The 24,270-nt window shown below is 52.8% G+C and overlaps 8 protein-coding genes across 8 annotated transcripts; 3 read left to right on the top strand and 5 right to left on the bottom strand.

The window, feature by feature from the left end:
- Nucleotides 1-608: 608 nt before the first annotated feature.
- Nucleotides 609-2,204, bottom strand: CABS01_10514 (FAD binding domain-containing protein; the record flags this gene model as incomplete). Its single annotated transcript, XM_060543869.1, has 1 exon — nt 609-2,204. The coding sequence occupies one exon, from the start codon at nt 2,202-2,204 to the stop codon at nt 609-611; it is 1,596 nt and encodes a 531-aa protein (XP_060399071.1).
- A 1,620-nt stretch (nt 2,205-3,824) lies between these two features.
- On the bottom strand, nt 3,825-4,857 carry CABS01_10513 (uncharacterized protein; the record flags this gene model as incomplete). The annotated part of the gene is made up of 5 exons (XM_060543868.1): nt 3,825-4,016; nt 4,085-4,153; nt 4,232-4,425; nt 4,483-4,760; nt 4,829-4,857. 5 exons carry the CDS (start codon nt 4,855-4,857, stop codon nt 3,825-3,827), a joined length of 762 nt encoding a protein of 253 aa, XP_060399070.1.
- Nucleotides 4,858-6,084: 1,227 nt separating this feature from the next.
- Nucleotides 6,085-7,101, top strand: CABS01_10512 (methyltransferase domain-containing protein; the record flags this gene model as incomplete). Its single annotated transcript, XM_060543867.1, has 1 exon — nt 6,085-7,101. One exon carries the CDS (start codon nt 6,085-6,087, stop codon nt 7,099-7,101), a length of 1,017 nt encoding a protein of 338 aa, XP_060399069.1.
- A 1,087-nt stretch (nt 7,102-8,188) lies between these two features.
- CABS01_10511 (uncharacterized protein) lies at nt 8,189-9,778 on the top strand (the record flags this gene model as incomplete). The annotated part of the gene is made up of 5 exons (XM_060543866.1): nt 8,189-8,442; nt 8,499-8,520; nt 8,568-8,899; nt 8,967-9,380; nt 9,445-9,778. The coding sequence occupies 5 exons, from the start codon at nt 8,189-8,191 to the stop codon at nt 9,776-9,778; spliced, it is 1,356 nt and encodes a 451-aa protein (XP_060399068.1).
- Nucleotides 9,779-10,398: 620 nt separating this feature from the next.
- CABS01_10510 (uncharacterized protein) lies at nt 10,399-13,629 on the top strand (the record flags this gene model as incomplete). Its single annotated transcript, XM_060543865.1, has 3 exons — nt 10,399-11,975; nt 12,028-13,320; nt 13,371-13,629. 3 exons carry the CDS (start codon nt 10,399-10,401, stop codon nt 13,627-13,629), a joined length of 3,129 nt encoding a protein of 1,042 aa, XP_060399067.1.
- Nucleotides 13,630-15,042: 1,413 nt separating this feature from the next.
- CABS01_10509 (short chain dehydrogenase) lies at nt 15,043-16,005 on the bottom strand (the record flags this gene model as incomplete). Its single annotated transcript, XM_060543864.1, has 2 exons — nt 15,043-15,854; nt 15,909-16,005. The coding sequence occupies 2 exons, from the start codon at nt 16,003-16,005 to the stop codon at nt 15,043-15,045; spliced, it is 909 nt and encodes a 302-aa protein (XP_060399066.1).
- An 878-nt stretch (nt 16,006-16,883) lies between these two features.
- On the bottom strand, nt 16,884-20,546 carry CABS01_10508 (GRIP domain-containing protein; the record flags this gene model as incomplete). The annotated part of the gene is made up of 3 exons (XM_060543863.1): nt 16,884-16,935; nt 17,000-19,949; nt 20,024-20,546. The coding sequence occupies 3 exons, from the start codon at nt 20,544-20,546 to the stop codon at nt 16,884-16,886; spliced, it is 3,525 nt and encodes a 1,174-aa protein (XP_060399065.1).
- Nucleotides 20,547-21,516: 970 nt separating this feature from the next.
- On the bottom strand, nt 21,517-22,821 carry CABS01_10507 (uncharacterized protein; the record flags this gene model as incomplete). Its single annotated transcript, XM_060543862.1, has 3 exons — nt 21,517-22,393; nt 22,467-22,702; nt 22,798-22,821. The coding sequence occupies 3 exons, from the start codon at nt 22,819-22,821 to the stop codon at nt 21,517-21,519; spliced, it is 1,137 nt and encodes a 378-aa protein (XP_060399064.1).
- Between the last annotated feature and the right edge of the window lie 1,449 nt (nt 22,822-24,270).

The following is a 24,270-nucleotide window of genomic DNA, read 5'->3' as shown; positions in this document are numbered from 1 at the left end:
TCCTCCTGTCAGTCTGATGTAATCTCTTCCTCGTTCCAAAGGCTCCGTCCTAGTGCCATTGTAACGCCGTCCCATTCCATACACATGCAAACTCCCAGGTGTCTACCTACCTACCTCCTGACATCGCTGGTAACCTCCTCCACATCAAGCAGCTGTCAACTCGACATGGCGAAAAAGGAGGCTCTGCGGAGGAGGGAACATGGCTGCTTCCGCGGTCGTTGGCTCGGAGAGTCTCCGGCCCCTCGGACGTTGAAGTCGCAACCCGTTCCCTCCCTTGCCCCCCACATGCCACGCCAAGTACCGGCGCGTTCGCGGCTGCGGCTTTCATTAATTCGATTCGGTTGAGCCGCCGAGCGTAAGGCCGAGCAATGCAGTAAAGTTGTTGACTCGTTTCATTCAAACGGTTTTCTCGCCAAGATACTTCGTAACGATTTCTCTGAATTCGATTCTGCACTTTGCTGTAGAGCGGAGAGGTTTATCCTCGTCTTCCCAAACTCCCGGCTTTGTCTCAACAACGGCCTTTACCTCTTCATGACACCTGGCCCATTACGATTACTCCCAGCCATCTTGACACTCTTCCAAACCCCATCGGCAGACAGGCCCCGCCGTCACATTGACAAGAACTCCTCCACGCACTCCGCCGGGCCGATAAACCCAACATACCCATCCGGCCTCACGACCACCATCCCGGCCCCCTTTTCGAACCCGTACCGCTTGTGCAGCACTCCGTCCACGTCCTTGTAGCCCCCTTTTCCAACCGTCTCCCCGGCGTAGATCTTGATAACACCGTACTCCTTGAACCTTCCGTCCGTGACAATCTTCTCCTCCGCCTTGTCCAAGTTCTCCTCGTCGTCCCCCGCACCGCCTGCAAACAGGAAAATCGTATGGTCCCGCGCGCTCGTCATCCCGAGCAACCACTTGCCCTTCTCGCCCCTCTCGTCTGTGACTTGCCCGTCCGGCGCCCGCCAGCCGCCCCTGACAGGCCCATCAAAGCCGACTGCCGTGCCGACGATGGAGCTGTTGCGGTACTTAATGGCCATTTGCGAGATAAACGTGTACAGCGACAGCCGTCGCGCCTTGTTGCTCCAGATTCGGGGCACGATCCACGGCATCAAGCAGTTCCGCACTGTTGTGAAGATTGTGTTTTGCGACGACACCATGGTGAACATGCGATCTGTGCCCGTGAGAAGGTGCTGTCCGACCGGGTGTCGCTCTTCGTTGTATGTGTCCAGGAATGCCTCCTCCTTCTCGCCGCGGATCACGGCCGCGAGCTTCCAGCCTAAGTTGATGGCGTCCTGAATGCCAGTGTTCATACCCTGGCCGCCCGCAGGGGAATGGATGTGCGCCGCGTCGCCGGCCATAAATAGCCGTCCGTCGCGGTAGTTATTAACACCGCGGCAGTTCCAGCGGAAGCTCGTCAGCCACAGCGTCTCTTCAATCTCCAATTTCTTCCCCATCATCTCCTCCACGAACTCTTCAATCTCTTCTTTGTCCGGGTCGCCCTCGCGCTTGCTCCTCGATGATCTTTCGCCTACGAAGCGGACCACGCCGTTCTTGAGAGGAAAGACGACCATTACCCTACTGCCGAGAAAGAGGGAGACACGCTCTGTGTCGTAGTCGCCTTTCACTTTTGCGTCGCAGAGCATGAATTGCTGAGGATATTGCGCACCCTCAAACGTCACGTCGGCGCTGTGCCGGACGACGCTATGTGCGCCGTCGCAGCCGACAATGTACTTTGCCCGTACGACCTCCTTCGAGGTGCCTTTTGTCAAAGTGGTGCTCGCGCGGACGCCGTCTTGCTTGATATCGTCCGCCGACACGCCCCGCTCCACAGTACCGCCATAAACCTCCAGCTGCCGCAGCATGGCAGCCTCGGTGTCGACCTGGGAGATCCACAGCGGCAGGCCGAAGCGGGTATCGTCGAAGCCGAGGTCGTCAAAAGTGCCGGTGACGAGATGGCGCTTGTTGCAGTAGATGTTGACGCCGGGTCCCGCGGTGCCCTCGGCGAGCATGGACTCTGCGATGTGGGGGTGGCGGTGGAGGAGCTCCTGTGAGCGCGGCTGCACGGCCAGGGCGCGGGACTTGTCTGACGGGACGGGGGCCTTGTCGATGATGCGGAAGGGGATGCTCTGCACCGAGAGCTCGAGTGCGAGAGTAAGGCCCGTGGGGCCGGCGCCGATGATGAGAACGTCTGTTTCGCTCATTTTCGGTAGTGATGATCTCTTGGTTGACGATGTCAATGGTCTTTTCTCTGATGGTGAATGCATTGGTGTGGTAGTGCTTCTGAGTGGGCGATGGCAGCAGACGCCAACCGCGACGAGGCAAGGCGGGGTGCTACTTTAAATAACATCTTTTTCCCGCGTAAGTTCGTTTGGGTCATACTGCGGAACATCTAGGGGACTCGATATGCTTCAATGAGGACCAGAGTTTCCATGCCCAACATCAGCTGAACGAACACGTCGGCACCTCGCCTTCACAAGCTCCGTGCTTCATCATAACCGCGTACGTCACATTCATTGCCAGATTGTCGAGGGAGATGTCCGCAGGCAAGAGGTAAGACGGGGAAACACGCAATTTGATCGAGGTGCAGGGTTGTCCACACAACGCATGTCAAGAACAGATACGGGAACCGGGGCTAGATTGAGGCCGGTCGCAGGCGGGGCCATGGGGTTCGTTCTTCTAGCTGGCGATGGCGTTACTTTGAACGGTAAAGTGTATTCTGCCTGGACTTGGCTGTCCTTCTTGGGCCACTTGGGACGATGAATGCGTTGGCTGGCGTGGTTGGAATAGGCTTGTAGTCGGCGGGCGGGAGTTGCAGCTGGGATCTATGGGTGAGGTGAGTCACGTGAGGTATCGGAGGTCGGTCGCTTTGACTCCCGATGGTCCGACATTGTGGGTCACCCAGACTTAAGGAGACTGAACTGAAGGCTGCGGCGAAGATCCAACGGGGATCATTTCTCGTCGATCTCGGGCAATGCAGGAATTGATTATAAGTCCAGTAATGGAAGTCCCTCACTTGAACTTTTGTAAAGTAAGCAAGATCAGTATTCATGCCTTTGAGGGTTTACTTGGGGTGTTTCAAGACGCATTTCTCCAGAGGTTGTTATGTGGCCCTCGTTTGTTGGGGAAAATGCATCTGATGTGTCTCTTGGCAAAAGTCAAACGAGATAGACTTTGGAACCTCGAGATAAGGGCCATTTAGAGCCCTCAACTAAGAGACTGCCACTTACCTTACCTTCACAGGATGAACTAGTCGGAAAGAAAAAATCTCGGCTCCGACATTAATTGAGATATCCAGATCAAAGATCTCTCTCTGGCGCTTTGAGAAGTCGCATTCCGATGCTCAATGCAGACCTAAAGTGAAGAAGGAGATGCAATCCGTTTCAGCTTGGAAAGTGAGAGACGAGCTCAGAAGAAGGAGAGTTTAGGATTTTCTAAAGTTGCAGTATAGTAAGTTAAATGGTAAGTATTAGGTCTCGATTTGATGGAAAAGGTAGGAAAGCGCGAAGCGAGGGTTGCGGTGACTCTACTCTCACCTACCTACACCTGGTGCACAAGGACCGAAACCTCGCCAATGCCTGACAAACTGTTCTACGACCAAGGAGATAAGCATATTTTATTACACCTTTTCTTTTTCTTCTTAATTTTAGAACAAACAGACAAAGAAGTATGTAACGCATTCCACACACTAGCATTTCCAATAAGAAATACATTATCTTGTGAGCAAGATAAGAGAAGGAGGTGACAGAGAAGAAGGATTGTGATTGCTACACTGTACATTGTCGATAGCAAGTGTCTGCGTCCAACGACCTCCCTCAGCGACATTAAGAAAGTTCTTCTTCGTCTCTCCGAATCGGTGATGCTTCCTGCAGATCATGCGTCCAGTAGTTCCAAGCCAAGAGAGCATGCATCGTGGCCTTGGCAAGAACCGGAAGCGTGTGCCCCGGGTAGATGAGATACTCATTCGAATCGTCGCTTTTCTGCACCAAGTCTATGGAGAATCTGGCTCCTGAGGGCTGGAGTTGAATGATTAGTTGAACTTTCGCTGGCCGTTGAACTTTCAAAAACAGAGTTCTCAGCCTACTTTCTTGGCTCGGTTGAAGTGATGGAATAGCATCACGACCTGCGCATTGGTGTCGTCCCATACCTTGAACTACGTTGCTCCAGACGTCAACAATTTTACCTCAGACCCTGGTCATAGTTGTGGCTCATGAAATGCAAGAATACTAACATCTTCAGTCCTGTACTCTACGGGAGTTCCGGCCTCTTCTTTCCACTCCGTGTACTCGGGCGATCCGACCCAACTTCGCCGGAACTTGAGACCGATTTTGACTGTGTCGATTGTCTTTTTGTCTTGACGTTGGGATATCACGTCCTCAAGTGAGTGAAAACGTGCTGTTTTCTTGATCATCAGGCACTGGAGATCTATTCATGTCTGAATCCACCTCTCAAAGACTGAGCCCTGCATCTCAGAGTACTTACCAGTCGCACTTTCAGCCGGGTAATGCCGCATCTCAATATCGAACTGCGGATCGCCTCTTGCGACAACAGCAGCATATCTGCGAAAGCCCCTGTCGGATTCACTTCGTATAAAGATTATGGCATCGCTTGAACCGTAGGGTATCAGTGGGAAGTAAACGAGAACCAAGGCGTCGTCTAAATTCAGGGGGTATTTCTCCGCCACTGCGAATATGTATTTTTTACCTAGTCGTGAAAAGAGCCCTGATTTTGTGTCGGCTTCTTTGAGACGGAATATGCCTCTGGATGGTACTTAGTAGCAGCACTTATGGAGGGACTGGTTGGTGAGGAGGACGTGGGATGGACTTACAGGCGACTTGAGATCGGAGTATGGTCCATGTTTGGTCCAAGATGTATTCTTGGTCGGGCTCACGCACCCAAATCGATTGATCTTATTATGATTCTATGTCTTCGTTATATTTATCGCGGTTTCGCAATTGTCCGTCCATGTTATATCGCCGTCATCGCTCTCATGTTCTGCGACAGCGCGCTAGTGTGCGGCTGATTCGAACCAGCTGAGCTGTGTTGCCCTGAAAGAGTGCCTTGCCAAGGCGCCATCCCGTAATTTTGCGTCTTCTCTCAGCCAGTCATTTTAGCATGTGTTTTCCTTAAGTGTTAGATTGTTAGATTGCCAACAACATGTCGGAACATCCTTGTGTAGTGAGGTTAAATGCTTCATTGCATCTCGTTCTTGATAGTGACGTGAGTTGATTGTTGACATGGCTAGTCTCAACTACGTTGAAGATATTGCCGCAACTTTTGCAAGTCATCAATATGAATTTGCTGGAGCACAAATCAATTGTGCTACTAGTGAAGTCAGTATCGCTAAGCCATGGATTTCCTGAATGTCGTTTCATAGCCTTGCTGAAGCCCCTCTTGCTTCGAATGTTGAGCCAACACCAATGTTCCCCCGAAACATCTAGACCCAACTAACACGATTCCTATGAATTAGGAGTAAGAGTGTTGCTATTGGCTTAAAATCCATTATCGACCAGATAGTGATTAGGAAAAGACTAATTGAACTATCTGCAGCCATTAAAGGTGGGCCTCTGGCTTTTAGTCATGGATAAATAGCGCCCCTCCCCACCTTGGGCTGCTTAACTGTGTAGTTCACATTCAGTGGGTTACCCAGAATGTATGATCCAACAACAGGAACGTCTTTCATCATCTCGTAGTATATCTGTTGATCTGCTCTTACCATGTGAGCTTGTAATCTTCGCTCAATGCCTTTAATCTTGGCAAGGTTGAAGATCCTGGCCTATATCCGAGCCGAGGTTACGGTACCCTCGCTAATTGGCCGGTGCTGGGATCCCAACTTGGAAGTTGCGTGTTGGAACTTTCAACCAACAGAGCACACTTGAACAGTTGTTATCTTCTCAACCAACAGAAATGTGATTGAAAAAGCGGAGAAGCTGTATAAAGTCAGGGGCTCTTTCGAAAAAGAGGGGTAAAATAAGACGATCGTCTCCAGAACCACATCACGCCCATATTCATTCATTCCATAAATCGTGCCAGCAGCCCCCAACTTCTACTCAGCACGTTCACAAGACCAACGGGCTATCAAACATGCAACAAAATGAAGATCAGCCGCCCATCGAGGCAGATGACTCTGGAATCGACGACGCCTCCTCCATCGGCGGTGTCTCAACAGACGAATCCAGCGCATCGCTGAGATCGAGCATTCTGGATTACCGCCGTGAGAACGGACGGACGTACCATCGCATGAGCGATGGAAAGTACGTGTTCCCGAACGACGAGCGCGAGCAAGATCGTCTTGACATTGTCAATCATATCTGGATGCTGGCGCTCGACAATGCCTTCTGTCTGTGTCCCAAGAATGACGGCACAAAAGCTAAGAGAGTCCTCGACATCGGAACCGGCACTGGGACCTGGGCCCTCGACTACGCGGAGACATTCCCGGAGGCCACCGTCCTCGGCGTCGACCTCAGCCCTATCCAGCCCGGTTTCGTTCCCCCCAACTGCAGCTTCGAGGTGGACGACTTGGAAAAGGAGTGGACCTGGTCCAATCCCTTTGACTTTATCCTCTGCCGAAACATGAATGCGAGCTTTTCAGACTGGAACAACATCATCAAGCAGGCGTACGACCACCTCGAGCCCGGTGGCTACTTTGAAATTCAAGATAGCCACTGGCCTCCGGTCGCTGATGATGATACGATGAAAGGCACCGCCATGGATAAATGGGGCGATCTTTTGGTCGAAGCCTGCACTAAGATTGGGCGCCCCGTTGACAAGGAGACGGTTCAGTTGGTTGGCAAGATGGAGGAGATGGGATTTGAGGACGTGAGGAGGGTTCCGTTCAAGTTCCCGTCCACCGGGTGGCCCAAGGACAAAAAGCTCAAGGAGCTTGGTGACTGGAACCGCTCCATGCTCTCGGGCGGTTTGGAGGGCCTAACTCTAGCGCTGCTGACCCGTTACATGGATTGGTCCAAAGAAGAGGCATTGATACTCTGCGCGCAAGTGAGAAAAGAGTTGGCAGACACACGTATACATGCGTACTGGAATGGATATGTCATCTATGGACGGAAGCCTTTGAAGGCAGGCGAAGAGGGTAATGCCAATTGAAGCGCCAGAGAAGAACAACGATGATGCCAAGGCAGATTGGGCACAGATTGATGAGAGGAATTTATGAGACAAATTATGTTCAAATTTGACTAAGCAGAGCCGGGCATGTGCCCTTGATGACGAGTTCGAGATTTGACTCCTTTTTGAGATGTTGATAAGCAATGTAAGTTCTCTGCCCTTCAATCGATGTAGCTTCCCATGCGGTTTACTAAAAGTTCCGACAAACCTCACAATAAACTCAATCATTTATGTGACATGTCAGGAGCTTAGAGTACTGCTAACCATGCTTAGAGGGCGATGTGGTACACGTACCCAAGGTTCTCAATAGGTCTTGTCTCATCCCAATTCCCCGTATCGTGAGATTCCTGGAGAATTTTAGCATTGCACGGCAGAATAATACTGTTGTTGTCTCAGCCACCCAGACACATCATTTCGGAGGCTATCAAGGACTCTCAAGGCACGATGCAGTGGCTGTAGAAACCAGCCACAGAGCGTTAGTTAAAGCCATCTTGCCCTCACCCAATGCATCTCGATTTGATCTTGTAACAAGATGAGACATATCTTATCAGATAGCATTTCTCATGATGGGAAATATGCCCCATTCTGTCTAAGATCTAGTCCATGTCTTGAAACCACTAACGACTCCCAGCCCTGGGACTGGTTCTTATGCGACAACGGTACTTGAGACTTGGCAGATAGTTCTCTAACCTCTTCCAGTCATAAAAGTCGATCACCGAGGTCTGAGACTGGTTGAACCTGGTTGATGGGCCATATAAACTGCCAAGATCATGGATGGAATGCGAGTTCGGCCTGGCAAAACCGAATGGTGCCCATCAGCCAGCCATGGACAACAGGTACTCCGGATCCTGAAGCATTCCTCCGAATTGCGTGCGATCCCCAAGAAAGAAAAGGTACACAAATAAGAACTCCTCTTCATAAGTGCAACAATCAAAGATAGCCTCACTGAAGTATAAAGGTCCTCTGAATTCACTCAATCCCCACTTCAATATCCCATCCTCGTCTTATCTCTACATTTCGCAGCACACAAACTTTAGTTCTCACCTCCTTTCAAGTCCTACAAACCACCATGGCTTCCGACGAAGTTTCCCAGCTCTTCTGGCTCCAGTACGGCGATGCCATCCGACAGGAGTCCGGAGTTAGAAGTGACAACAAGATCTTCTTCTTGGCAACCGAAGCCCAGAAGGGTCCTCTGGCCGGCAACAACGTTCCTGATGCTTACACTGCGCGGGGATTGTACAACCTCGGCAACAACTTATTGTCTACCAACAGCGTCTTCTATAGTCCGTCTGCTCTGCATGGGTACGACAAGGCAATCGGCCTGTGAGTGTAACTTTACATTCTGTGAGGATACCGTCCGTGCTAAAGCCGTGTTCTAGCTACTTGAACTGGGTAGACCTGGTAAGGAAAGTCCTTTGCTGCACTACAGTAACTCTGCTAACGAACAGGAGGGAGGAAAATCTAACCCTGCTTTGGATGCCAACTTTCTGGATGCCTTGAAGAAACAAGCCGCCTACCAGAAAGCTTTTGACAAAGAACAAGACAACGCCCATGCGCAATGGAGGCGAGATACTGACCGCGGGTTGACCGACAAGGCATTCAACGTTTGGGTTCAGAGCGGCAATGCTCCGGCTCGGATGGCTGCGAAGGACAACGTCGACAGCATCTCCCAGACGATTATCAATCTTCAGTTGCATCAGGGAGGCCCCTTGGCTGTCGCCGTCAAGCAAGATAGAGACAGCCTCCGCATGGGCAAGAACGAGGAGACGGACTTTGACGGGTACGTTACAAGCTGGGAAAGTGTGAACATTGCGATTTAATACCGACCGAGGACTGACACTCTGAAGTTACAACATGCACGCTGCAATAGATAATGGTCTCAGCACAGCCGAGATCATCAGCAAGATTAACCAGGGAGATGACATTTCGGAACCGTCCTTCCAGCGTCTGCCCTTGTACGAAGCTGGATCCTACAAGCAGTTCGTGCAGGATGCTCTACAGGAAGCCAATGACGGCGACTACAGCTCGCCTCAGAGGATCGAAGTCAACATCGATGTTGAAGGAGACGCATCGGACTACGAATTTGGGCAAACTGGAGGTGACGGCAACGTTGGAGCTGGTACCGGGTGGTTCTCATTTAGTGATGACGCCAGTCACTCTGAGGAGTCCTACGTCTTGGAAACTGGCTCCGAGTCTTCCGAGGTCGAAGTCACCGTCACCTACAATTCTATCCAAGCTATCAGCATTACCACCGGTCCATGGTATCCCCTCCTATCCCCAGTTATGCTCATCATTTCTGGTACAATGGCTGATTCTTGTTTTCAGGAACGTTGATATGAGCAAGTATAAGTTTCGATCGGACGCCCCAAACAATATCAAAACTCTCACCAGGGCAAGCCAGGCTATTGCCGTGGCAGGTCTTGGCTACGAGATCACGGTCGGCGAGTCGACCGCCGAAATCCTCGATACCAAGTTGGAGGAGACGAAGAATGCCGGGGGCAGCATCAGCATATTTGGCGTTCACATTGGTCTGGGAGGCAGCGGCGAAGATGAGACGCACACTTATGATTGGGATTTGGATAGCCGGACCTTCAGAGTTACCCCAAACTTTGACAATAACGTTGTCACTGTGGTCGGCGCAGTCGCGGAGAAGTACTGAACACGAGTTCCGTTCACCTTCTGCGGGCTGCCCATAAGGATTCCTGCAAGTAATGGTAGACACAGAATCCTTGATAGTCAGCTATCTAAACGTTGTGAGACGGGGCGCCTCCCACCCGCTGACTCTTGGAGTCGTCTCCCTCGTTACTTGTGAACTTAGATATCAATACGTCACGGGCTGGCCTAACCAACTCGTGCACCTAATCAGGGCCGGGCCGGCCGGCCATCTTCCGGCCACGCTAGTGCTCCCGCCACGGGTGCATCAGGCTACAATAAGAGCCCTAGAGCCATGCCCATATCAAGCTAAGGCGCTAGACCCGTCGACGTGATCTGACTAAGCTGATAATACTTAAGCCTATCGGTGCATTGATAGCCTCAGCTAGGTCTTCGCTATTAATAAAAGTTGGGCAGCAATTCTGACTTCGGTATCTTTTGGCAACTTAAAGGCATTAGAATCAGTACCGGTGCTGCGGCGCTAAGACCTTGATCCTTGAGTAATAGAACACGAATAAGGACGTATATCCAAACATTCAACACGTGACCATGGTCGATTCGATAAGGTAGGGAGCCCAAAAGCGTAGGGAAACTCACGCTGAAGTTACTACAAAATGCAGCAAAGACATGTGGTCGAGGGCCTTGGAAACTCTCCCACCCGACGAAAAGGGCCGACTGAAGACCTTTGTCAATGTCGACGCCGACGGGCCAGAGGTGTTGAGCGACATCCTCCAGGCCGCTCAGCAGAAGAAGGTCGAGGCACAGGAAAAGCGGTGGAGGTTTACCTGGCATGGTCATACCTACATCGTTAGAGACTATTTGGAGAAGATTATTGCCTGGGTAGAAAGGTTCAAGGCTGTGGGTGATACAGCTGTGCAGTATGACCCTACTCATGCGGCGCTGCCTTGGGCCTGTGTTCGCTTCTTCCTCCAGGCGGCCGTCGATAACGTGCGGGCTTTCGGCATCATGGCTGAGAACATGAGCCAGGTTGTAAATCTCATTGCTCAATCTGCGATCGTGGAGGACCTGTATCTGGGTCGCAACCTCAAGATTGCCCGCCTCCTGGAACAGTCACTCACTCGACTATATGCTCGTATCCTGCGTTTTCTGGACAGAAGCGCCAACTACTACTCGAACGGCACGGTTAAAAACTTGGCGAAAAGCGCGCTCGGTGACTTGGAGGCTACAAAAAGTATTTCCGATCTGGTCGCCGTCGAGCAGGACGAAATCGAGCGTTGCATGGGGATTGCAGAAGCCGAAATTCGTGAGCTAGATGCCGCAGAGTCAGAGCAAGCTCAATCTCAATACACGACGGACATGAAGAAAATCTTATCGGCCCTAAAATCTCCAATTTGCAGGATTGCCGCAGACACATCGCAACTTCTAAAGCTATCCCAAGAAACTGATCGCCAGACCATATTGAGGTCTCTCTCCACGTTGCCTTATCCGTCTCATCACCAGGCTGCGGTCCGTGGGCGTTTGGATGGGTCAGGAGAATGGCTGTTACATCACCAAGCCTTTCGCAGCTGGCGGGGAAGCAGTTCGTCCACGATTCTTTGGCTGCACGGCATCCCAGGCTGCGGGAAAACAAAGCTCTGCTCGGTTGTCATCGATTCGATTAAAGCCATAAAAGCTGAATCGGCTGAGCTTCTGGCCTTTTTCTACTGCGCCAGAGATCCGCGAGAACCTTTGCGAGGACAGTGCAAAGCCGCTGTACAGAGTCTTCTACGGCAAGCTGTAGCTATGTCCCCGAACCGAACAGTCCCCAAAGCAGTGAAGACTATGTATGAGAAGATACAAGATGAGGGCTTCGAGGAACGTGAGTGGTCGTTGAAGGAATGCAAAGACACTCTCATCCATGTCATGGACATCTACCCCTCACTAACAATCGTTATCGACGCCCTGGATGAATGCGACGAGGATGAACGGATGGACCTTCTCGTCTCGCTTAAGGAAGTGAGAGACAAGTCTGCGAATCTGGTCAAAATTCTTATCTCGAGTCGTGACGATGTTGATATAATCTCATCGCTAGCCGATACGTCAGACATCAGAGTCAGCGCCGCTCACAACTCTGTGGATATCAACCGATTCGTTGATGAGAGAGTTAGTGCGCTCATGGACTCTCGAGAGAACCTCTACGGCCCTGGACTTCCGGGACTTCGCCAAGATGTTGCGTCAGTTTTGTCAGAGAAGGCTGAGGGAATGTAGGTGTTTTATCAAGAGTAAACAGTCATTGAAACTACTGACATATCGAAGGTTCAGATGGGTAGACCTGCAGCTCGACACGTTGAAGCGTGCGAAACTCGACCAGGACCTCAAGTCTCGGCTTGGCCGCCTCCCACGAACCCTTGACAACTCATACTACGCAATCTACTGCGCCATCCAAGACTCTGGGACATTTGCAAAACTCCTTGCCAACGGCGTGTTTCAATGGCTGCTCTATGGACAACAAGCGATAGAAACGGAGACATTCGCGGCCTTCATCTCCCTTGTTACCGGGGCCTCGGTTATCCCGCTGAAACCACAGCACCTGTTGGACATTTGTGGAAATCTGGTAGAGATTGACCCAGCACTCAACGTCTTCCGCTTTGTCCATCTGTCAGTCCGCGAGTTCTTCGAACATTTCCAGGGCCGTGGAGATGAGACATTCACCCCGTCAAAGGGGCATGCAGCCTTGGCCCACCACAGTTTGCTGCACATATGCTCCAGCCTGGCTCCAACTCGCATAGCCGCCAACCAGGAGCTGTTGGGGAAAGGCATCTCCTCGTATCCCATTTCCGAAATATCAGTGAAAAAGTACGTGGATCGGTACTGGCATGAGCACGCCAGGCTAAGCGGAGAAAATCGTTATAAGGTCCCTTTTCAGCCGCTATTCGACACTTTTATTAGACCTCATCCAGATTCCTCGATATTCGAGATCTGGTGTCGTACCGCTGCTTTTGATGGAGTCACGGGACTGGAGCTGGAAAGGTGTTACTCAGCTACCAGAAGCCCGGCCCATCCAGTGTGGCTGGCGTGTGCTTTTGACTTGGAGAAGGCCATAGACTTCTGCAACTGCCAAGGAGGGTTTGACACGGAAATGAGAACAGGTGTTTCTCTCACGCCCCTACTCGAAGCTGCTAGACTCGGTAGCCCTAGCACCCTTCGCAAGTTAGTGGAATGCGGGGCCGACGTTTGGGCAGTGACGGCCAACTACCGCAAGGGCGTCGCGGACTTTGCCCTTGAGAATGGGCATACGTCTGTGATTGAGCAACTTGAGGAGCTCGGTCTGATGAAACTTTTCGCATCAGTCAAGGCCAATGATGGCATGGGCTCCTCTGGCCCGAGAAAATTGGCCAAAGATGAGGCTGCTATAGAGGAGAGACCATCTGTTCATGTCGACTTTCTTGCTCATGAATGGAAGGATGAAGAATTCCGGGCCTCTCGGAGATACCTAGCGTCTCACGGATCCGAATACGGCAACAAAGCTCGCTTGGAAAACGCCGCATGGCGTGCTTGGACGAAGGCTAAGGATGGTCTAAAGACCGTGTCGCCAGAGAAGCTTAATTGGTTAATCTCCTCCTCCGTCTCTGTTTCTTCTTTCGGCTGACCATTCCCAGGTTGAAAGATTGCGATGTGACCTGGCTTTATGGGCCAATGATTACGGGCTCGAATACAAGCCCAAACGGTTCCAAATCAACAGAAAGTCGGTCTTTCAACGAGAACGACTTTACAATCCCTCTGCGTGGGAGGGAAATAAAACATGTTCACTTTAACGAGCAAGTTATGCAAGCCATCTCTGTGGGTCTCAGAGAGGAGGATGTGGATGTGTATGTTGACTCCCCAGACAATGGCAATCATGAGGATCCGAACGAATGACTAATTTCAGAGGAATCCGAGGACATTTATTCATTAAGGTAATTATAGGCCAGAGGACGGTAATGCTTCCGCTAACAACACTTAGGCCCTGATCTTTCCGTGCATATTGTCAGGTACCGGTCGCTAGCGCTTATATTAGCTATATACAAAGATGTTAAAAAACCTTTTTATATCTACTTAAACTGTTTTTTTAAATTATGATAGCGCTATCAGATCCGGTCTCTCAGTAATACTAAAATTATTTAACGTTCTTTTTAGATAAATAATTCAACTATATTAGAAAAATAAGTAATAACGATTAAAACTTTTAGCTCTGTTAAAATAACTCTTTTAATATTCGAGCTATTATACTCAAATAATAAAGTAATATAATTCATGAATATATCCATAGTTCTAGCATTGCTTACGGGAATTTTCGAGTTTTCGCATACTGCGAAGGGTCGATTCTGCGCGCTATGTCTACCTAATCCCGCTCAAGTAACGTCAAGCCCACCCTCCTAACCGTTACTTCGGGTCGTCCTACAATATAGCACTACAAGAATTATACTCTTTGTCATAAATAGAAAAGACGTTAGATCAGGAAGAGGTCGGCGCCTGGGGCATTATTATAAAGGACAACATCGTCACTGTCGGCAAGATGATCAACGCCGAGTGGGAAAAGATTTCGGAGCAGCTCCGGGCCTCGAGGCGCACCGCCAAGCTGTTGGAGTCCCGCCTCCAGGAGCGAGAAGCCATCCTGGCACAGTACCACGAAGAAGATGAAGCCGTCGACATGCTTGGAGCCGGAGGTCCTCTGGGATTCTGGGTAAGGTACTCATCTATTTGTTGCTAGATGCTAAAACTCTGCTTAGCGGTCTCGTCAACCTAACTAAATTGAGATTCCTGAATATCTTCCGATCTCAAGGTCAAGTATCGAAGCATCAACATTAGAAGCTCGAGATAAGTGATTAATAACATCTAGATACCTAACCCACGTTCGTAAGCAAGTTAAAATGGAAAAGAAAAGAGGCAAAATAATTCAACTTGAACTCGCGACCTCTCATCATTCTAGCGACCAAGTACCGGTACATACGTGAATACACATCACATATTCGCCAAACATCTGCTTCCCACCAAACCTACCGCACCGAAAAATGCACAAAAAAACAAGCCATCCATGGCATTATATAGGACCGTGAGCCAACACACAACTCGCTTCTTGGAAGCTAGAATTGTACCGCTCAGCTATCGACTACAACGGACGGTGCTTGTTGCCAACCACTTCACGCTCCCTCCTCAAAAGGGTCCGACATAAATTCGGATCTCAAGACTCGATTGATACTCTATCCGCATCCCACCTTGCCCAGCATATTTTCATGACCCCAACGCCGCAGCGAACCCGTGTACCACAATCTCTTCGCAATCACCCCCACCTCACATCCCAGCAGCAAGAGTATACCCCCCATCAACAGCAAGCGTCTGCCCATTCAGATACTGATTACACGCAAAAAACAGCAACGTAGACGCCATATCCTCATCCCTCCCAGGCCGTCCCGCAATAACCTTATCAGCATACTTCTCCTTTGGGATCTCGCTCTTCTGCTCCTCATCAGCCGGCTCCTTGGTCGTCATCTCACTGGGGAAAACACCAGGCGCGATGCTGTTCACGCGGATCTTGAGCCCATTGAACGCAATCTCCTCGGCGAGCATGCGGTTCACGTGGATCGTCGCCGCCTTGGACGCGTTATACGAGAAGTGGTGCTGCGACTTCTTAATCATGCCGCTGATGCTGCTGATGTTGATGACGGTGCCGGACCAGCCGTGCTGTTCGTCTGTGGATTTCTGCAGGAGGGGGAGGAAGCTCGCGGCGACGTAGAAGACGGCCGCGACGTTTGTGCGGTAGGTCTCGGTCCAGTCCTCGAAGTCGGCGGAGGCGTCGTCGAAGAGGCTTGCTTTCATGTCCTGCGCGGAGTCGCTCTCGACTTCGAAGGCGGCGCTGGAGACGCCGGCGTTGTTGACGAGGATGTCGAGGGCGGGTTCCTTTGATTCGATTTCCTTGTAGAGTTTGTCAATGTCGGATTTCTTGGTGACGTCCGCGACGACGGGGACGATGGAGCCGGGGACGTTTTGGCCGTAGGTTTGGACGGTGTTGTCGAGCTTGGATTGGTTGCGGGAGGTGATGTAGACTTTTGCGCCGTTGGAGGCGAGGGCTTGGGTTGCCATTAGGCCTATGCCTGTGCCGCCGCCTGGAGGGGGTTAGACCACGGTCTCGGAGGATGAGGGGAAAGGAAGTATCGTACCCGTGACGAGAGCGACTTTGCCGGTGAGGTCAAAGAGGTGGTTGCGGGTGAAGAGCTTGTTGCCCTCGGGGCCGGATGTCTTTTGGCCAGTAGACATTTTGGCTTGTTGGATGGGGTGTTTGCGGGATGTGATGTGGATCGTGGGTGTGGTGTTGGGAGAAAAGATTGTTGCGTGTGCTCGCGTGATGAGTGAGGTGGAAATACTCAATTTAGCTGTGTTGACGGCGTGAGGGAGCACAGGAAGAGGTGAAGTTGAGGGCAGAAGGCGGCGGCTATATAAACCTCGTACTGAGGTGACGACTGGATGGGAAAGTACACGGGATGATCTCATCGATATCTAACAAATCGAGACTAGATGCAGAAGGCGCCAATTGAAGCGTAGGAGACACGGAAGAGGCTGTCATGTCATCTTAAACACAATGCAATGCACGCGCGGGAGCAACTGCAGCAAGCCCCAAGCGGTGCTTTTCAGGGGAATAGCCCTGTCATCGAGATTCTACGGTCAGACTTAGACACGTAAAATTCTCGTCAGGTAAGGCTGGCAGCGAATTACTGTCCGCCATGGGGATGGTACACGAGCGGATGAGGTCAGTGAAGCCTCCATGACGACACCCACATACAGTCAACCCCTGGGCCCGCGGAGGGAAAGATCCGGCGAGAGCTCCGGGCGCGGGGGAACTGGAGCTATGGCGGGGCACATGGCATGAGGTAAGCCGACTGCCCCGCCAGTTTGACAATCTAGACCGGCCCAACTTACACAACCTCACCGGCTACACCTCACCTCACCTTGCTCACCTTGCCTTCCTCACCTTGCCTTATCTTGCATTGAGCCTCAACTAATCACACCAAAGCAACACTAACAAAGACACACCCCACTGACGGCACGTAGAAACAGCCTAACCATCATGTGCATAGGAAGAAGCCATCCTGGGTATTTATTCATACAAAACTAATACACTCACGCCCTGATTATCCTCACCTCACAGTGATGTGCTGAATAGCACTCTTCCACTTTTGCTCATCGCTCCTGTGAATCCCATGTTAGCAAATACATCCATCATCTACACATCAAAAGCGAGATCAAAACTTACTTGTCAAACTTGAGAATCCTCCCCAGAACAGGCACAAGCTGCTCCCGCAACTTATTATCCTTCTGCTCCAAAAACTGCAACATAATCGTCTTGAGATACAACGTATCCGCAGACCCTCCCGCGCCTCCAGCCGCAGGCCCACCATTCAGCCCAGACCGGTTCGAGTCCATCGAACTCCGACCACTTGTGACACTCGCCCCAAGCTTGATCTGCACCGTCTTGAGCTCCTTATTCACCTTGTCAAACCTCTGCTTCGACTCCTCAAGCAACCTCCTCAAATCAGACTTTTGCCTCTCGGCGTCCCGAACCTGCTGCTCCGACGCGTCCAGCGTCGTCCGCAGATCCGAAACAGCAGACCGCATCTCTTTGACCTCCGCCTCGGCCTTCTCTTCCACGGATTCGAGCTCCTCCCGCCTCCGCCTCCACTCCCTCTCCCGGCTCTCCAGCTCCTCCTTCTCCGTCGAAAGCGTCTTGATATCCCGCTCCAGGTCGCGAATCTTTTGCTTCAGCTCCTCCGTCTCCCTCGTCTTGCGACGCGCGAGCGTGCTCGATTCGTCCTCCATCCGGTCCCGCTCCTCAATCGCTGCCTCCATCCGCGCCCGCATCTCCCGCACTTTACTATCGGCGCGCTCGTCCACGTCAGCAAGGAGCCCCCGCATCCGCTCCGCCTCACGCGATCGCTCCGAAAGATGCTTCTGGATCTCGGCCAGCTCCTCCTCAAGCGACTCGGACTGCGAACGCGCTTCCTTGAGCTGTATCGTCAGCTCGCCTGTCTGGTCGCGCATGCTGCCCAGTAGACCCTGCGCGTTCGAATACTGCTGCGTCTTGAGATCCGCCTCCTCCTGAAGAGACTTCTTCTCCTTTTCGAGCTTCTCGATTTGCTCTTCGAGCTCCTTGACCTTGGGCCGGAGTTTGTTGGCGTCTTCTTGTACCCGCTGGAGCTCCCGGGCCGTCTTCTCCTCCTTGGCGGCGAGCTCGACCTTTTCGGCCTCGGAGCGACGCAAGTCACGCGCAGACACCCGCTGGGCATCCTCGAGACGGAGCTTGTTGTTCGTCTCGGCCTCAACCTTGCCGCGGAGCGCCTTGATCTCGGTCTCGCGGTCCGACGCCAGGCGTTGCGCCCTCGTCACTTCTGCCTTGAGATCCTTCTCCTTCTTCTCGAGGTTACGCAGCTCTGCGTTCTTCGCGGTAAGCTCCTCCTTGGTCGTCTTGAGCGCAGCAGAGTCCTGACGCAGGCTCTTCATCTCAGGCTGCGCCTTTTGCAGTACCTCGCGTAGGTCGGTGAGGTCCTTGTACCTGCTTTGCGCCAGCTGTTGCGCGGCGCCGAGATCAGACTGCAACGTCGACGACTTGCTCTTGAGATCCTCGTACTCGCGCTGGAGGTTGTCAAACTCGCTCTGGAGCTTCTCTGTCGCCTTGGCATCGTTTGCCGAAGATCCAACCTCCTTCTCAAGCTCCTCGATCCGCGTCTGCAGAGCCTTCTTCTCAGCCTCAAGGTTCTTGATCTTCTCTTTAGCTACAACATGCTCCTGGCCAATTTCGGTGACCTCGTCACGGAGCGTCTCAATTTCCTCGCGAAGATCCTCCTCGGTCTTGCGCTGCTTCGTCAGTCTCTCGATCTGGGAGTCCTTGGTGGTGACTTCCTCCTTGAGACGAGTAATCTCCGCTTCCAGAGCATCCGTGTCAACATCCTTGGCCTCCTCGGCTGCGGGCGGTGTCGCGGTTCCTGCGGTCGTAGTGGGCGTGGCAGGCATGGCAGCGGTGGCGGCAGCGGCACCGCCCTTGCCCTTCTTCTTCTTGTTCTTCTTGGCGTTCTTTGAAGTACCGGCAGCACCTCCAGCTGCGGGCGTGTCGGTCGGCCCAGTTGTTGTTGGGGTAGCGGGTACGGATTCGCTCGCCTGCTTCTCAAGCTGCTTAGTAAGGTCGTCAATCTTCTTCTCGTTGTCAGCCTTCTCCTTCTTCAAGGTCTCGATCTGGCCGTTGAGAGTCTTGATGTTCTTCTCCACGTCCGTCTTGGCGGCCTCCACCTCCTTGGCACGAGCTTCCTCCTTGTCTGCGCGTGCGTTGGACTGTGTGAGTTTCGACTGTGCCTCCTTTGCGTTCTTCTTGGCAGAGTCGACTTCGCCCTTGAGCTTGGCCTCGACCTCCTTGAGCTGTTTCTGCGAGGCTTCCAGACGTTCGGTGAGAGACTTGATCTCGTTGTTTCTTGCCTCGAGCTGCGTCTCCAGAGAAGTCTTGACGGCAGCCACATCGCGCAGCTCACCAGCCTCCTTGGTCACCTTGTCGAGATTCTCCGTCAGATCGGCACTGGATTCCTTGGCGGCGGCGAGTTCGGCCTTGAGCGAGTCGACCTCTGTCTTGAGCTCCGCCTTGACGGTCTCAACCTGCGCCTTGAGCTTCTCAATCTCCTCGTCCTTGGCCGCCATGTCGGATTCGTACTTGGGCGCCTCCTCATCGTAGGAGAAGAAGTCGCCCGCAGCCTCGTCGGGCTTCTCCGCCCCAGGCTCCTGCGCCTTTTGCTTGGGAGAGAAGATGCCGAGAGCCTGCTGCAGGGGGGACTTGACGGCGGACGCATCGGGAGACTTGACGGAGCCGTCGTCCTTTGTATCCGTCGCGGCGTCCACTTTGTCCTTGGACTCTTCCGTCGGAGGGGCAGTTGCAGGTGCCGGTGCCGCAGCCTGCGCCGCTTTGAGCTCCTCAACCTCCTTTTTGAACTTCTCCACGTCCTTCTCGGCGGCTTCGCACTTCTTCTTGAAGTTGTCCTTTTCGATCGACACCCGCTTATACTCGTCCATAATCATCTGCTCCTTCTGCTTCAAGGAGTTGAGATACTCGACGAGAGCCTCGGGTTCCCGGATCGAACCGACGCTGGTGTGTTCCTTAAGCACACGCTCAAAGGGCTCGATGGAGGTGGCGCGGCCGTGGGCGATTCTGTAGGATCGGAGGAGTTCTGCACTTGTATGTCAGCGTTTCGAGTTCAAACACGGTAGTTTGCGTGTGTGCGCGTGCAAGTGGTATACGCACCAGGGTACGTCTTCTCCAGCTTCTCCAACTTGCGAAGCTTTATCTTGACCTCGGGAGACATATCCGCCGCAGCAGCCGGCGGCGCAGCACCAGCAGTAGAAGTAGCGCCCTCAGCACCCTTCTCCTGCTCCTTGTCCCCGTTCTGGCCCTCCTCCGCCTTATCCTTGGCGTTCTCCTCGCTCTTCTCCATATTGCCGTCCTTATCCGCAGCAGGCTTCGGTGTGCCTACGCGACTCGGCTCCTCGCCGTCGTCAAGCGCAAACGCCGCCTCAAAGACAGCAGGGTCCGGGTTCGAGGGGCTTCCGCCGTCGTCCTTTGCGCCGGCGTCGGCTGCCGCCTTCTTGGGACGGGGTCGTCGGGCGGGCGACTGGTTGCTCCGCGAGGTGGAGTCGGACCTGCGCGGGGTGCCTGTGCCTGTGCCTCCGCCTGGTTCGATGCGCTGTCGTGCTTGCTCCTGTCGAGCCTGTTCCTCCGCGATTGTCCGATCGATGGCGCCCTTGAGCCTCTGTTGGATTCCCATCATTGTCAGCGGGGACAGGTCCTGCTTGGGGTGGGGGAAGAAGAGAGGGCAGAAACGGAGATTGGGAGGAAAAGGGAGGCGAAACCACCACGTGTAGGTCTAGATCAAGGTTTTCTTATCCCGGGGAGGAGGGTCTGTGGAAAGAGAGTAAGAGGGTTTGGGGAGGAACACCAGAGACGAACCTGGAACATGTTGCCGATCTAGGGATGATGGGATTACCCTGTGACCATGGAATTCCTCTCTGGGTGTATCGTTTACAATTCAAAGGTGCAGCAGGGAAGGTAAACGGTAAAAGTGGCTCAAAGTCTGAGAGAGCTCTATGCGCAATGGTCGATGTCGAGGATCGAAGGGCGCTGCATTATTGGTGGCGCAAGCACTACGTGGAGAAAGGGAGAGGGAGAAAAGGAACGTTTGGGCCAGCGCTGGTCTTTTGGAGAGGGTGTTTGGGACGAGAGAATGCGAATGGTGTGTGTGTGTGTGTGTGTGTATGTTTGTGTGTAGGTGTGTGGTGGACGGGGAGGAATTTCATCCAAGGGACCCTTCGTACTTTGGATGCGTCGGGTTTGAATTCACAAGTGTCCTTTCCTCACCTTTACCTTACCTTGGGTAATTAGTACCTTAGTGAGGCGCTCAGCCTGCAGGGAGCTGTTCCAGGGTCACCGAGGTGCGTTGCGTTGCGTTGCGGGTGTGGGGACCTCTGCTCCCTTTAGCGTTCAGCCTCAGCACTAGCCACATTCGGTCCTCCGATCCACCGGTACTGCGGTGCTGCGGTGCATCCCGGCTTCAAGCCCCCGAGTCCCGGAACGCATGTGAACATTAACGCGTAAGTGTCTCCCACGAGATGACGGCACAATAATCAAAAATCTGTCGATGTGTTTTCTATTTTGTATGCTGTAACTATGGTATGGAATAATCGGCTATAGCTAGCCAGCGCAGCGGTTCTCCATCACCACACCCCATTTTGTTTTCAAAGTCACTTACCGCCCTTGCCCTTCCGCTTCTTCGCCGCCGCCGACCCACCTTGTCGTCCCGTCGTCTTCGCGCCGGCAGCTTGCTCATCAGAATCCTCCTCCTCCTTGATAGGAACATCATCATCAGACTCCTTAAACTCCTCGCCCGTGGGAACATCATCCCCCCGCGAGGAGCCGAGCACCTCCTGCATGATGCGTTTTCCCTCCTCCATCTCGCCGTTCGTGGCCCCGCAGCCCATGCACTTCCACGTGCCGATATCTGAGAGGGCCTTTGTACCCGGTGGGGCCTGCCCGTTGACCAGCCTGCAAGTTTTGCAAATGAGGGCGATCCTGTTCTTGGACGCCGTCTCGTCCTCGCCGAGGAGGAGGTCCATGATGCGGTCGTACCAGTGCGACGAGCCCGGCAGACCCTCGGCTTGCGCGAATTGCTGCGACTGAGGCGGCGGCGGAGGCGGGTGGGCGTAGGCGTTTGGCGCGAATTCTTCAGTGGGTTCGAGGCCGTTGGGCGGCTGCTGCGGGGGACGTCCGGCTTGGAAGCCAGGAGGGGGACCGTCGCGGCGTTGAATGTTGGCGGTAGGAGGGGGTGCCATGTTCGTCCGGCCTCCAGGAGCGGCGACTTCGTGTTGCCTGCCGCCCTGCTGCTGCTGCTGCTGTCGCGGCTTCTTATCATCGTCCCCTGCGTTCTGCTTCTTGTTCTTGCCCTTGCCTTCGTCGCCTCCGTACTTTTCGAGGAGTTCCAGGGTGGAGTTGTACTTTGTGGCGTCCTTGAGCTTCTGGATCGTCTTTGCGCGCTCGGCCTGCTGCTCCTTGAGGCGAGCGGATAGAGAATCGATGCGGTAGTTGAACACGGCCGTGACGGTTGTTCGCGTGAGGTAGATGCTGAGGAGGGCATGGTCAGTGTCTCATGTTCGCGCAGCCAGATTTCCATGAGAGAGGTAGAAGAACAACGTACAGGAGAGGGCCTCCAGCGACGCCAGTCCATTCTGAGGCGCCCATGTCGTTCCATCCTACCACCAGGAAGATGACGATGGAGTAGACGAGGTAGGCAAAGGCGAGGTACAAGGACCAGAGCACTCTGATGCGACGGGAGGTGGCGCGCGCGCCATCGAGTCTCGCTTGGGTGTCTGTGATCTTGGTTGACAGCGCAGAAAGGGTCTTCTCGAAGGAGGCGGGGGAGGAGTCGTCACGCTGTGAATCGGAAAGTCAGCGGTTCATCCGGTCCATTACAGAAAGCGCGCATCATGCGCATAATGAGAGGAGGTCCTAGGTCGTGGCTGACGTACCCTCCAGGGCCAGAAGGAGACCATGGCGAAAGATGATGCGGACACGTGCCGTGCTCAAAGCGGCATGGCCCAATTCGAGGGACTGTGGCAGGAAAGAAAGGAGGCAAGCGCAAGTCAAACAAAATGGAAATGACGGATCACGGCGAATGCAATGCTATGCGCAGTGAGAGATTGGACGAGCAGCACCGCCGTATGTGTGGTCCTCGTGGCAGCTGTGGTCGACGGGAAGAGGTGCGGGATCGGGGGAGTCGAGAGGCTGAGGTGGTGATGGCCTGGGAGGGGATGAGCTTTCGCGACACAGACGATCCACCTTAGGTCTGGTGCCCACCTCAGGCAATTGGAGTCTGGACAGCTGTTAGGTTATGACGCAGCCTCGCAGGGCATCAGCGAACAGCTGTCCCCGGCGCTGAATGAGGAAACAGTGGGCCCGAGCTCTCCCTGCCACCACTAACATAGAGCTGTTTTAGCGTCCTGACAGCTCCGGGATCAAGCCTCAGCTGCCCTGTGGAATATCAGCCTCAAGGACCTCACCTTATATCGAGAATAATGAGGATAAACAACATGGACTGGCAGCCTCAACAACAAAGTTGCTTAGACTCAAATACATCCGATCTGTCTCTGGTGGAAAGATTGGGCTTCTCAGTGAGAGGCTGGTTATGGGAATATTTGTTAGACATCTAACTAGTGTCAATTGTTTCTCAAAATTTGAGCGATTGGCACGTAAGAATAAAAATCTGAGAAGGAAAGCCAGCGAAGAGATGGAAAACAACTAAGCAATAATGCTCCACAGTAAGTCTTCACAGAGACTTCAAGTACACTAAGTCTACACTTTTACTTTGAATTGAACTGTGGCTATCTCTCATGGCCGCTTGAGAAGCTGCCTTCAACCAAGGTAGACCAAAGTAGACCAAGATAGAAACAAAACATGAACTTAGCACCGAGGTTCGGGAGAGGATGTATTTAAATCGATAAAGCTCGCTACTTAGGGCATGGAATACTACTAAGCTATATGGAAACAGTCCGCAATACACCGCCCTTTTCTCACAGGGACGTGGTCACGACGCAAAAAAACAAAGCAGCAACTGCATGGAAGCAACAGGCCATGTTACAAAAGCTGCCTTTGGTGATTTTTCTATGCCTACGACCGGATCAATGCCTCGTCCTATGTAGTCTAAAGAGAGGCAGTCAGTCTGCCGAGAAAGAGAGACTTACAATGACTGCCGTCAATCCCTATGGCCGACGCTATTCCTTTTAGATACGCCCACAGCCTTTTGGTATGCCTAATCTCACCAACACCAGTCTATCATGTCGATAACATATGACATGCCCAAGGCACTCGCACCGTGTTAGCTGTACAAGCTGTGTTCCCTACTCTATCGTCTGCCCTGAGAGTCGGGTCCCACGAGAGTTGGATCGCGTGGAGGTTGATTCCAACGACCAATCGAGCCAGAAACCATCTCCCAACTCTAGTAT

Source organism: Colletotrichum abscissum (assembly GCF_030869225.1).
Source record: "Colletotrichum abscissum strain IMI 504890 chromosome Unknown Scaffold_27.1, whole genome shotgun sequence".
NCBI classification, from domain to species: Eukaryota; Fungi; Ascomycota; class Sordariomycetes; order Glomerellales; family Glomerellaceae; genus Colletotrichum; species Colletotrichum abscissum.
Note: the sequence above shows the minus strand (reverse complement) of the source record. Positions and strands in the feature narration are given on the sequence as shown.